A 14,262-nucleotide genomic window follows, 5' to 3' on the forward strand; every position below is an offset into this window, starting at 1 on the left:
GAGTGAAATCCCTTGAAGATCACATATGGCATCTAAACAGCTTAGTGTGAGCCACACTCTGTCTCTTGCCTTGCAGGGACAGATAGGCATGGTCCACTTTACTTATCAGCACAGACAGACTCTAAGCATATTTCATAAGCCAAGGAAGGTCAGAGTTGCATTAATTATAGATTGCTGTGATTACTTACAATTAACATTTGAAACCTGATGAAATCAAATGGGAATGGATACTGTCACTTAACTCCTAAGTAAACTGTACCTTGAATGAGAAGTTGTCCTACTGACTTCAGTGTGGGCCTGGGATTTAGCTGATGCTTAGTGACTAAGATTATTCTTCCTCTCAGACCTTTGAATTTAAATGAAAATACTTATGGCATACAAGTTTCTTTGCAACAAGTGATCTCCATGCATGCAGTTGAAGTCTGCTTGGCACACTTACGAAAGGCAGGGCTGTCAGACCCACTCCTCCCACTTCTGGTGGCTATCAAGGTCAGCAAAAGTCTTAAAGTAGATGCTGCAATAATACTGATAATTCAGAGAAACACCCTTATCTCCCCTACAAAAGGAAATCTGCTTGCATTTACAAGGTTTGCTGAGTTATGTTTCTTGATCCATTCACTGGGAAATGCTATTCAGCGTAGACAAGGCCCAAACTCAAGCAGAAAAATAAAAGGGATTTACATTTCTCATAAGAAAAACAAGGTTCTTTCCTCAAATGTACTGTTTCTCCTTAAGAGTGAAAGATCTTCATCACACATGCCCTGCAGCATGGTGTTCTTTCTAGATATGGGATTTTGCTGGGAAATTGTGACACACAGTTTGTGGGAGCACTTGCCAGCTGAGCAATGCTTTCACTAGTGCTCACCACACTCCTTAAACAGGCACGCTAATTATCTTACAGGCTGTCTGTATGGAGCTCCACGAGGCTATAGTATTTTCCTAGGAACCACAGCAAGGAAGTCAGCATGTGCCTGCAGTTGTGTTAGCTGTATATCTGCTGTGACCAGAATTTCTCTTGACAAATAATGACAATATCATTAAGCATTCACCCTAGAGGTGTTTCAAGCGCTCATGAGTGTTCGTACTTTCAGGTTGTCACTGAATGCTTCTTTCAGTACCAAGGAGTTACTGAGAAAGTGTTCTTAATTAAATAAGAAAAATACCAGGCATTGATAAAAATAAGTGTTTTTAATGCCATATACAATTAACCTGGTGCACCACAAATAGCTGGCCTCCAGCTCTACTTAATGTCACCAATCACAGGCTTTGAACCCCAAGTTCAGTCAGCTTTCAATCCACTTCAATGTCCTTTTAGCTAGTCCACACCTCATCAGTTTGCCTACAAAAATCTTACTTGAAATATGTCAAAAGCCTAAGTCAAAATAAACAAGATCCATTGCTTTATCCTCATCCACTCAACAAGTAATTTCATCTTAGAAAGGGAGAATTTATTCTCATAAATTCATGCCAACAAGCTTCAGTCTTTCTTGTCCTTCATTCATTTGCAAATGACTTCCAGGATTATTTGCTCCACCACCTTCTCAGGCAATGAAGTGAAGCTGACTAGCCCAGATCTTCCTTCCTTCTCGCTCTTCTCAAAGACAGGACTGAAATTTGCTTTTTCTAGTCCTCAGGACTTGCCCTCCCAATCTGATTCTGCTCTTATGAGGGTATCTTCACTACTCCTGATTTTCTGATGAGTCTCAGGAACCTGGGAATCCTGAGATAAATCTTACCAGGGAAGACCAAGGTGAAGATGTCAATGAGTACCTTAGCCTCTTCCACATCCTTTGTTACCAAGTCAGATTTGTGAAGTAATTTATACTATTACATACAGCAGTATTTACAATAGCAGGAGGAAAACCACAAGCTCAACAATCTTAACTAATAATAGGCTTTAGACACAGTAGTAACTATTTCCATTATAATGATCACTTTTTCCTCTTCACCAAGTTTGGAAAACTTTTAGAAGACCTACAAATCTACATTGGCATTGGTCTTTTCAGCTACAGTGGCTGAGCAGTTCTCTTCTGAGTGCATTCTGTTCTGAGTGCATTGTTCCATCTGCTTTTAAATATAACTATAAAACAACGAAGTGGAAAAAAAAAGAACTCTGAAGGAAAGTAACAAATCATTTACATATGCTAAATTTGAACTCAGTGATGGCTCATTTGCACTTGAAGACTAAACTGTATCCAGCCTGGATGAAGAGCACTTTTTCCATAGCAGAAAGAAATAACAGGGAATCAATTATGGCAGGTGTATGGCAGTAATATAAAGAGGAATAACAAAGATACATAAGAGGTGATCTTCATTTCTGGCTATGATATTAATATGATTATTAATCATGTCCCCTCTAGTGTCCATACTTCAGAAAGGACAATGAAAAAAAAAGAGGTGGTTCAACAAGAAAACATAATTTTGATTACAGAAAATATATACTGAAGTAAGAACTAGAGAATTTCAAACTTTGTAAACTTTAAAGAACACTCAAGCTGATCTGAGCCACCTTACTAGTCTGTTGGTATGTGTACATGAGGAATTAATGGATATTAGCAGATACTGGGATCTGCAGGAAAATAGCACTGAGCTTGTGAGTGGAGACTACAATACTAGAAATTGTAAACAGCATCAGACATGCATTTTCTGTGGCTTACACATATCACTGTTAGCCCCTATCTCCTACTCTTCAAAACAGTGCCGACCTTTTGAATTCACTGCGCAACGCAGTAGCTTCTTTCTTTCTTCTCAGCATCACATGCCTGCCATGAGGGCAAATGGAAGACCTGGTGCCAGGCACAGACAGACTGCATTTGTTTTTTTCCATTCTTAGTCCTCTGCTACAGACATGCCACTTCCAAAGGACCCATTCTCATCAGTACCCCTATTATTTAACAGTAAACGGTAGCACATATGTCTCTCTGAAAAATTTGTTTTAGTAGTTCCTTTACATTGTGGAGAAAACACCAAATGAACGACCTCTTGTATGCAGATGAAACAAATTATAGAGTCATTTTTCCTGAATATCTCCATGGGAAATATCTAACACAGCAAGACTCTCCTGGAACACCATCTGGAGTTCCAAAGTCCCAGAATGAAGGCTTCTCCACCTGGACAATCAAAACTGCACTCAAATGCTCTGCCTTCTGTGTAAAGCGCTGGGCTCATGCTTGGTCGTAGTGGATCATCTGGGACACTCAGACAAAGAGGTGTAAAGGAGCTCTGTGGGAGGCAGGGTGTCGACCAGACATATGCAACTTTCAGATAAAGGACAGAGTGCTACCTCCTCCTGCAATGTGTCTGAGTAAGTGTCCCAGGCTTCAGTTCCCAGTCACTAAAAATGCTTAGCTCATACGTCTTCCAAAGTCCAAATCTTACAAGTCACTGACTTCATAATTAAATAGACTTTAAGGCTTAAGACTCCTGTGGAAGTCATCTCCTGTGTATCTGGTAACCCTGTATTGATCCCCCTGGCAGCCGATGTAGATGCACTCAGCTAATGCAATCCTGCTGCTCTGACTGGTTTTTGACTTGGGTGTCAAACCGTGGCTAGCACCACTGAAATTGGAGGAAATAGTCACACATCAGGCTCCTGTATGAGCGGGGGAGAAAAAAACCAAAACCAAAAAAACCAAACAACAACTCCCCCAAAACAACCAACCAACCAACCAACCAACAAACCCCAACCAACCAAAAAACAAACAAAAAAAACCACCCCAAAACCCCAACCAAACACAAAAACTCCCTGTTGCTTCTCTAAGTGCAGTGAAGTAGGAAATTCCTGAGGCAGCTGCAGGTGGCTGGTGCAGGTGGCTGGTGCTCTGACCACTCTCCTATGACCAACCAGCTGCACATTTCTCAACGTCTCTAACGCCAAAACCACACTCTGGCTCTCTGCTGCGCTCTGCAGTGCCATGGGGAGCTCTGCCTCAGGATTACAGGATGCCGGGCAGGAACGGGGCCGGGTTTGGGCTCGCAGCGGAGCACCCCCGGGAAGGGGGATTCCCACGACAGGCCAGCTATACCAAGTGGTGTCTTTTTTATTTGGCCGGAGGGACAGCATTTTGGGCCGTGATGCAGCAGCCCTAACAGCGTTGGGGAACGCCGCAAATCCCCGCTCGGGGCGGCGGAAGGTAAAGGGAAGGCAGGCCAAGATGTCCGTTCAGCCCCGCCGCGGCCGTCCGTCGCGGCCGGGCTCCCGCACCCGGTACCAGCGGCGGCGGAGCCCGCTCGGTCACATGGAGGCGCCATTTCCTCTGCCCTTGCTTTGCCCTTAAAGCCGCCGCGGTGCCGCCGGCGCCTCGCCCCGCACGGGGCGGTTGCGGACGGGCGACGCGTCCCCGGCTGCCCCCACCGCACCCTGCCCGGCGGAGAAGCGAGGGTGGCTGTGCCGGGGGACGGGGCAGAGGCTTGGCTAAAAACAGTCCTCGCCTAATAAAGCGATGGGGCCCGGTGCCCGCGCCCTATAAATACGCTCGGTGCGCGGCCGGCGGGCTTTGGCCGGCGCGGCTCGGCTCGGCTCGGCTCGGCTCTGCAGGCGGGGCGGTGCAGTCAGCACAGCAGGGCCGCCGCTGCCTCCGCTGCCAGGACAGCCCCGGCCCCCGCACCGCGGCACCCCAGCGAGATGCCCCGGGTAGACGCAGACCTCAAACTGGACTTTAAAGATGTCCTGGTCAGACCTAAAAGGAGCAGCCTCAAAAGCAGAGCAGAGGTGGGGGCATACAAACCGAGCATGCTTTTCCTCCCCCTTCTCAACGCTTAACTTCCTTAACCCGCCTTCCCCCCCGCTTTATTTTTATTCCCCGGTCTAGCGCAGCAATGCCCTCGCCGATCGAGACGCCCTTTGCGTGGCGGGGGGATGCCGCTGCTCCCGGGAGGGGAGGACGGGGCCGGGTTTGCGAAGTCCGCGGCGTGTCCCCCCACCACGGCCCCAGGGCAGCCGGGGGTGGCCGGTGCCGCGCTGGCCTCCCTCGCTCCTCCGGCTGAAATACAAGGGGGCGGTGGGGAATTGCTTGCTCCTAACAGGTGCCTCTGCGGCGCTGAGCCGGGCCTCACCTCCGGATTCGGAGGGGGCGGTGGCGGCGGCGGCGAACCAGCAGCGCTGCGGGACGGGGGTGCCCGGTTACCCGCCCCGCAGCTTGGGCCGGCAGAAGCCGGTGATGACACCTGACAGGCAGCGTTGCCCTCAGCCTCGGGGGCTGTGGGCGGTGCTGGTACCGAGGAACCGATGTGCTCTTAAAAAAAAAAAAAATTGTAATAAAAACCGGCGAGGACGCTGGGGAGCGCTCCTCAGTGTGCAGGGTGCCCCATCATAGGGGGTACTAAGAGAAGTCACATCAAACCTGGGGCAGTGGTTTCACCCTCTCTTGGGTTTCACCCCCGTGTGACCTGCGTGTGTAGAGCCCTGCGGTCCCCTGGGGGTCTGTGTGCCTGCTGGCCACTGTTGGCCGGACACAGTTCTGTGGTTCTCTCTCATCAGGGATCGGGAAAGACCCTGGGAAATCAATCCCATAAGGATCGATTGCATCCACAAAAAAAGATGGCTGCCTCAGGATCGAAGGTGCCTTCTCATTTACCCCACATAACCCCAAGGTTAACAAAGGATTTAGTTTGACTAAAGAGGGAATTATGTTGTGTTGGGGGGTGAAAAGAGGATTAAGATTTTCTCCAGGGGACATGGAGTTGTAAGAGAGAGAGACTGAGGTAGAAAGGGAAAGTGAAACAGGGAGGCTGTGTTTACTATAGGCCTATGGCCAGGGATTTCGAGGGCAGCAGCTAAGCAAAACCTGTTTGCCATCATCAGGTGTGATAGGCTCTCTCAGTAGAAAGTTGATCTCTGGCAAGTAATTTTTAATTTATGATGAACAGTGTCCCAGCCGAGTAACTTCTCATCGTGTGCAATTACTGCACATAAAGCCTCTGGGCACTTTTGAGCCATTTGCTTGGGGACCTATGGATCCCTCCTTAAAATTCACTGTGTTGGCCTGGCAAACAGGTGGAGCTGTGCTCCACCGAGTGAGTGGCAGGCTCATGGCTCCTTCAAGTGCAGTGTTTTGTATATTTAGCAGGGTGCAGGCTGTGGAAAAAAGTGCTGCTGAGGAGGGAAAACGATAGAGGAGGAACATGAGCTGATATGGCAGGGTTGTAACGGGTGGCTCTGATGAACTGTTAAAACATTGCAGATGAGAAAAAGTGTGTGTCATGAGGGGGTCAGTGAAAACCGATGAAGGTTAAGAAATTGGACACCATCACTGAGGCTGTGGCAACAGGGATAAACAGAGTCTGCGAGAGCCAGATCTGAAATGGACAGCCCCCGTCTGCTTCAAAACAAGAATATAAATAAATAGTTCTGGCAGAGGAACAGAGGCAGCATACTACAGTGCCTGCTACCCAGCAAGCTGCTGCTTTGAAGCTTATATCAGGAAGCGTCTGCTTCTCTGGTGTGAATGCCTCGTTTTGCGCAAGGATAGCTTTTTATGCAGTGACTCGAGTTAAGTCAGCTTCCTAGAGAGACAGTTTGGGATGTTTGCAGATCTTCCTGTAGGTTTGCTATGTTGGTACTTGTTCCTGATTCCTTGCACGGTCTTCATTTTCCATGGTTCCTTTCTCGTTTTGAAAAGATATCAGAAAATGCGATGCTTGAATTCAAATATCGAAATTGGTCAGAGCAAGGGTGGGAGTGGGAGCAGCATTATCTGTCTGTGGGGTCTGGGTACTTACATAGCCTGTTCTTGCATTGGCTGGGCTTGCTCATGCACTCTGTCCATTGCAAGTTCAACAGACGAATGTCCTGTAGGAAGTTGTTAATTTAACTTTTTAAAATTTAAGGAAGTCCACAAGAGCAGCACAGTTTGCTAAAATAGGTAGAGAGAATGGCAACCAGCATGATCAGCAGTGTTGACTAACTTCCACATGAGGAAAAACCTAAACATACCAGGATAATTCAGTATGGAGAAGCAGCAGCTGTGGAGGATATACTAAAAGTCCATTAAGTCAGGAGTGGAATGGAAAAGGTGAAACTTGGTAGTAGCTGTTGTTTGTCTCTCATAAAACAAGAAAAAGCACCGAATTTATTTACCAGGCAAAGGTTGTGGTTTTTATGCAACATATTTGTCTTATTGCTATGGAATATTGGAGAGGCTTAAAGGTGTGAAGGACTAAAAAAAATTACAAGGCAAGTTCTTGCTTTGTCCTGTGTCTATTTTGCAGTATTTTGGGGTGTCTTTTCTGAAACGTAACTCTTCTCCTTTCTGATGTTCCTTTGAAAGAGATGTTTTTCCTTTGTAAAACCGCAGGGCTGTGGTTCTTGTGCTGGCATCTGTGTGGAATTGGTTGTGGGGTACTTTTGTGTCCCCCTGCCCTTGGTTCTAGTTAATACATTGTGTTAAGAGGGAGTAAAGTAAATTAAATTTTTATACTTGTTTCATACCCATCTTCTTCATACAATTTTCTAATGTTGGCTGCAGCTGAAGAATGTTTTGTCATTCATGATGGCTGAGAATTAGACCTCTGATAGTAAATGGAAGAAAGGGGAGTCTCCATTAAGATGTATCTTAGCTTGTTCACTAAAGTGACCCTTCACTTACAAGCTTATAGGAGAATCTGATTCAGAGTTTATCAATAAGGCACCAAATTCTTTCTCTTACATGAATCAGTAATAAATCCCTCACAATATTAATCAGAATCTAGCTTGCAATTTGGAAGTGCCCAAAATGTGTTTTAATTGAATAGTTAAAAATCCTGTATTTTTTCAGTTGCTTTCTTTCTTGTGATTGATTTCAGTTTAGTTCAGGTCTCCAAATGTTACTGGATTAAAGTTGCAGGGAGGATTAGTGAAAACTGAAAGAGCCTTCATTTTCACTAGAGACTAAACTAATATCTTAGAGTTGTGCATTTCTTTTTTTTATTTTTCCCCTAGGTAGGAAGGTCCTAGGTAGGCCAGTGGGAACTGAGCTAATTTGATAATACCTCTTGCAAATGTAAGGAAAAAAATGCTGATGTTACCATGATCATTTGAAGGTGCTGAAGAAGAAATAATTTTGAAGGTGAAAGCGGATACAGTTTTAAGACATTAACTTAGAAACTAGCGCCTTCTTGGTTTAGCAAGGCAAGGTATGATTGTTCATATTGTATGGCAAGAGTGCTGGTAACTGTGACCAAAAGAGCCTACTTTATTATGTGGTCATTTACCTTCAAGACTGGGACAAAGTCCTCTATGCATTGGAGACAGAGGGAGTTGCAGTTCTGACTTCTTTGGAGTTAGGACTTCAACTTAAGTTTCTCAGGCAGCAATACAAATAGCTGAGATTACTTCTGTATACAATAACCCAGAGTCCTCATTGTCCTTTCTTTCCAAGCCCTTCTGCCTTTTTCCTTTTCATTTTTAAATTTTATTTTGATTATTTTTCTTAAGTAAGAGCTCTATTTAATGCATAAAACGTTATTTTAAATTTTTTTTCTTGTTTGGAAGACAGAATTGTGAAAAAAAAAAAAGTGATGTAATAGTGGAACAAAAGGAACAGGAAATGTGAGGAAAATGGAGAAGCTGTGTCTAAACGTGCTGTATCTGAAATCTGTGGCAAAACTCGTGTAGGATTACAATCAGTTACCTAGAAGAATGCATGTCTGTTCACTGCAGGTTGACCTCACGCGCACCTTCACCTTCCGTAACTCCAAGCAGACCTACACAGGAATTCCCATCATAGTAGCAAACATGGACACTGTGGGGACATTTGAAATGGCTGTGGTTATGGCAAAAGTAAGTCTCAACTCTCATTTCTGCAACAATTGGGAAGCTGCTGGGTGACAGTGAGCAGCCTTTGTTGATTTTTTAGCTAAATTTGTTGGAGAACACTGGAACGTGAGTTTAAAACTCCAGAATAAAAAAAGCAGATGTGCTTTTACAACACAGTTACCACAAACATCAGGGTTCCTGATGAAAGGAAATTGTTGTGTGGAGATGCTTCCATACTGGGAAGCTTCGATCTTGGGTGTAGCTCAGCTTCAGGTGAAGCTTCTAGAGCTTAGTTTTTGAGGCCCCTTTGTGCTCCATGCCAGAAAAAAAAATAAAATTAGCTGACAAGTTTTGAAAGTGTGGGTTACAGGATAGAGCTGCATGACTTTCTAAGTTAATGAGCCTCTGTCACATTCAAAATACTGACAGTAGCTTAATAAAACATATCCTAAACCTGGTCCTGAAAGGTTGGTTAAGTATGCCAAGTTGCTTTTGAAGAGCTGTTTGTAGTTGCCTGGTCTGTTATTCACTGGTACTGTTTCTTCCAAGCAGGATGAGCCTATACTTAAAAGAGGGTTTTCTAATGCCTTATGTTGCAGCTGAGGGAAAAATTACTAACTCAGATATTAATATCAGTTCTCTTGTTTTTTTGCTAGCATGCAATGTTCACTGCAATTCACAAGCATTATTCTCTGGAAGAATGGAAACTGTTTGCTGCCAATCACCCAGAATGCCTTGAGGTACATTTTTCTACTGTAAATTATTATGGTTTATTGCTTTGTTCTGAACTCACATACACTGGGGTCTCTAGGGAATGCTGTTGTCAAGTGAGGTTTTGGAGAATGAAGATATTTGCTGTTCTTAAATTCATCAAGGGAAGTAGCTTAAAAGAGTGGCTATGTGAGTCCATTATGAAAGTGCTTGTATTAAGATGCTAAAAAGCAAAGTTTGTATATGCCTGGAATGGAAACAGAGAAGTATCCTGAAGGAGGAAATACTTAGGAGCAGGTATGAGTGCTGTGCTTCTGTTGCTGTTGGGAGCTGTGGTAGTGCACTGATGTGAATAATTTCAAATAACCCAACCACAGGCTGGTCCTGCACACCCTTGTGCCAGGCAAAGTCTTTGCCATCAGGTGTGCGAGTGGATCTGGAGTGTACAGGCTGGAGGGACCTAGGTGCTGGGCCCAGGCAGGGATGAGCGCTGAAAGTTGTCAGAGCTTGTGCGTCCTCCACTTACCTTCTTGCACCAGAGCTCACTTTGGGCTTTTCCTGGCTATGCTATCCCACTTGTTCACAGGGTGAATAGCCTGAGCCATTATATTTAGTAAATTTAAACGTTGACTTAATTTGTGACTTTCTCACATTCAGACATCTTCTTTTCTTGTGGTGGGCCCTTGTACCAGTAGAGGCACTGTAAGTGTGCCTGGCCATCTCCCCTTCCTGTTCAAAGTTCAGTACAGTTTTTGATCTTTCTCTGTATAGAAAAGAATACCACATTGCTGTATTGTATCTTTACCTGCTGCACATTTCAGAATTATATTATAAAGGCTATTGATTACAGAGTTGTCTGAAAGTAAGCCTAGCACTTTGGCCAGTCAGGATTACTTACATGCCACTATAGGGTAGAAAGTGGTCCCAGGAATGTCCTGTGTCTGAGCACTTCCAAACTTAGCTTATTTGTGGTACATAATGACTGGAATAGGATCTCCTCTTCCTCTAGTGATTAAATACTGACTTGCACAGTGACCTTGGATTTCTGCAGAGGTTTTGTAGGCCAACAGCTGTGGAAACTATTTTTCTTTTGGAAAGAACTCATTGGAAGACAAAGGAAGAAGCAATCTGCTTGTTTTCAGTGGTAGCTGACCTTGCTTGAGAAAGGGGATTAGACTGCAAAATCTCCAGAGGACCCTTCCCAACAAAATTATTCTGCGATTCTGTAGATCACAGTAGTGCTTGGTGAACTTTAAAGACCCAGATTTTACTCTCTGACAGTGCCCCAAATTTTGCCTAACTTCCTGGAAATATACCAAGTTAGGGCTTCGTCTGTGTTCATGTTAATATGAGTATGGCTGAACCTTGATTGATCTCAGATGATTATATATGCCTGTGACAATCCACTTGTGAATGAATGCTAGAAAGCTAATCTCCCTCTCTTCTATATCATTTAAACTAGACAGAAATAGCCCACTGATTTTCCCAGGAAGGTATTTATTTTATATTACATAGTGTGATTTTTCACTAGTTACCAGCACAAGTCCTGCCAAGACTATGCAGGAAAAGACATACAAATTGTGTGTGTTTATTTCAGTTTTTGCAACCTACTACTCTGTTTTTTTTCTCTCTGTTTTTTTAGCATGTAGCAGCAAGCTCAGGTAGTGGACAAGATGATTTGAAAAAGTTAACAAGTATTCTAGAGGCCATTCCAGCTATCAAATACATCTGCCTGGATGTGGCAAACGGCTATTCAGAGTATTTTGTGGAGTTTGTGAAGTCCGTCCGTGCCCTATTCCCACATCACACCATTATGGTAAGTGTGTAGAAAGGGTGGAGGGGGTGTGTGTGTGAAATCTGTCCAGGAACAAGGCCCAGAGTTTGACTGGTAGGCATCAGAAGCTAGAAGAGGAAGGGAAGCAAGGAAGGGTGTTTAATAACAGTTTGGTATTGTCCGTTCATTGCTGATAATTTCTGTGGGCATGTTTAGTGTGTGATCTGATGCAGCTGTCTGGATAAGTTGGCATGGAGGACTGGGTGGATCCAGTTCTTTTCCTATTCATGTCCTCCTTCCCACACTAGATGAGATCTGTAATCATTAAGTGTATAGGTTAATTTTGGTAATTCCAAGCAGAGGTTTGCTGTGGGAATGTGCTAACATTTCTGGCCAGCTGGGGCCAATGATTGTTAGATGACTATGAAGACTGATCAGTGCAGACTGATCCTTGCCCATGATAAGAATGAGAGGGATGTTGGGCAGTTGAGAACAGCATTATCAGGGAGCAGAATGGTCAGTGCTGGGGCTTTTCATGGTGCTTTCTGTGATGTTACTATCCCGTCTCAGAGTGCTAATTCATGCTTCCTTGAGCCCTTTTGCACCAAAAATAAGGTGTTTACATGGACATGGAATTCCTAGCAGAAGAGCATTACTGCTGCTTTCCCAGGGCTCTTGGAGAAATGTGTCTGAATTGTTTCCATGAGAATAGCAGAAACCCTCAAACAAGCAGCAGATCAGTAATGAGGTTACGAGTCTTTCTTCAAGCCAGTGCAGTCATCACTTGCCTGCTTTCCCATGCCACAGATAAAGCTTCATGAGCGTAAAGTAGATGTGAAGTAAGAATGTTCCTAAATGCACATTCTCCCTTGGTTATAGAGAATAACATGTTCAAGCAGCTCAGAAGAGGATGCATTCCTTTCTTCCATGTTGGAGGAAGGCAGTGTGTTTGCTTTGGAATGATGGAAAACTGAAGTAAGCTGGAATGCTTGCTGGATTCTGGGTTATCATAGGCTGATGAATAGGCATTCTTCAACAGCTGCCAGGAGAGGTGGAAGCCATTTTGGTATGGTCACATTTCCCACGGCTTTGGAGAGAGAGATTTTGGAACTATGAAATGATAAATGTGGGCCTTCTGAGCTTTCTGCTTCATGTTCACTGCAGTGAGGGGAGAAGCTGTTTCCTTGCTTTCGATCTGAAGTATTGTCCCTAGTGACATGATTGCTCCAGTGTCTTTGTCTTTGAAGAGTTGTGGGAGGGAGCTTAAAGCACATAGTTAGAGCCAAAGATTATCTCTGTCAGGAGCGGAAAGAAAATTGTGTGTCGTGCCTTCCTCCACCTCCCCACTGATTGCTGACTTTGCTGACTGAGGAGGGAACTCAACCAAGATGTATTCCCCAGAAGGCAGAGAAGGTCAATGTTAAAGTCAGATATCAAGACCAGATTTTAGTCCAGGGTGCTCAGGCCAATCTCATCCACCTTCCACATCTGCTCAGCTGCCTTCCTGGTATCTCTGATTTTGTGGCTAAGGTTATTGTTACTTCAGGTCTCATTGTCCTGACAGCACCACCTGCTTGAGCACATTTACAGCACTGACCTGTTCAGTTGCCTTCTCTGATTGTAGCTCCTTTATCTGAACATGGCTTAATATGGCTTATGTTTTTCATCTCTGCACAGCAATAGTTTCCACTCCTAAAAGCATGCTAACAAACTTGGGGTGTTCAAAAACCTTCTGTTTTCCAAAGCCTCCAGAGTCTGTTCAGTCCCTGAAGGTCTCTGATTCAACTAGATATCAGCCTCTACCCTGCTTCCAAATTAATTCACGTTCTGTGCCAAAATGGCCTTTTGAAGCTGTTCCTGGCTGAAATGCCAGGAGCTGGTCTAGGCTCCTTTTAATGGTAATCTGGAAGACATATCCTGCTGCTGCCTGTTTGTTCTGACTGCTTTGGTGTGTCTGTGCTATGCCTGCAGTATGTTCTCTGCTGTTGGGACTTTTAAACAAAAGGGTTAGCAGTTAAATAGGGGGTATAAAAATAAAGAAGCTTTCTCATAGCTGAAAGTGATCTCCAGGACCTTGTTTGCTTTCCTCAGCATGACTATTCATTCCACAGTCAGCTGCAGTGTAATACATAACAGTAACCCAACCCTGGATCTCAGGGAATGTGTGTTCCCAGGGGCCACGTAATGGGTTCAGCTCTGAGCCTGAAAGGGGATGTGCAAAGCAACTGTGGTTAATGTAGTACTCTCTGTGGCCAATATTCCCCTGCAGATCAAGGATGTCTCTTGTGTAACAATCTTTCAAATCCATGTTTCTGTCTTTTTAAATACTTACTTTCATAATCACATTACCTTATTTTCTTCTGCCTGGTTCTGACACAAGGTTTTTTCACTACTGCATTTTGTATTAATTTACAAAGATAAGTTTCTCCAGGGAACAAAAGGGTAGAGAAGGCAACCAGGGGCACAAAGGTACAACGTGACTTGTCTTAAATCACTCATCAGGTTGGGAATGGGGGAAAAAGGAGTATTTAAGTCTTCTGAGTGTTCCACAAGTGCCTCCCAGAACCAGGAAGATCCTGAGGAGGATCACCCATTGGGGTGTTTTGCTATTGTGCAGCGTTATATGCATCAATTATGCTTGCTTGCTCAAGTTTAAAGAAAACCTTTAGTCAGCATTCATTATGGAGGATCAGAGCCTTTATATTACAGGTTGCATAGTCCTTATTTATTAGTTTAATTGTAGACTTTAGGGTTATTCCATCACCCTGAAAGTCTGTTTACAAGCTAAGTTATCTTTGCCTGCAAGCTTTGCCAAGTTTTTATCCTGAATTTTTCTTTTCATGCTATTCCTCTGTTCATTGTAGAAGAGCAGCCCTGAGGGGAGCAGGGAGTGTGGCAGGAAGATGACTGAGGCAGGAGCACACTTGGAGATACAGTAGCACCCACAAGATGTGGGCCAGAGAAGGAGACAAGCGGAATTGTAAGCAGAAGCAGAGGGAAACAGTAGGAGCCAGAAATTGTTGCTCTTCCTTGGAGTCAGTAG

At 44.4% G+C, this 14,262-nt stretch overlaps 1 protein-coding gene across 1 annotated transcript in view; it reads left to right on the forward strand.

The window, feature by feature from the left end:
* The first annotated feature begins 4,260 nt into the window (after positions 1-4,260).
* Positions 4,261-14,262, forward strand: part of GMPR (guanosine monophosphate reductase) — a 43,847-nt gene continuing 33,845 nt past the window's right edge. Inside the window, exons 1-4 of the mRNA XM_038127030.1 lie at positions 4,261-4,711; positions 8,639-8,758; positions 9,391-9,474; positions 11,088-11,261. Of these exons, the coding sequence (XP_037982958.1) occupies positions 4,625-4,711; positions 8,639-8,758; positions 9,391-9,474; positions 11,088-11,261 (465 nt within the window). The 5' untranslated portion in view covers positions 4,261-4,624. The remainder of the gene's footprint in view (positions 4,712-8,638; positions 8,759-9,390; positions 9,475-11,087; positions 11,262-14,262) is intronic.

This window comes from Motacilla alba, chromosome 2 (genome assembly GCF_015832195.1).
Source record: "Motacilla alba alba isolate MOTALB_02 chromosome 2, Motacilla_alba_V1.0_pri, whole genome shotgun sequence".
Lineage (NCBI taxonomy): Eukaryota > Metazoa > Chordata > Aves > Passeriformes > Motacillidae > Motacilla > Motacilla alba.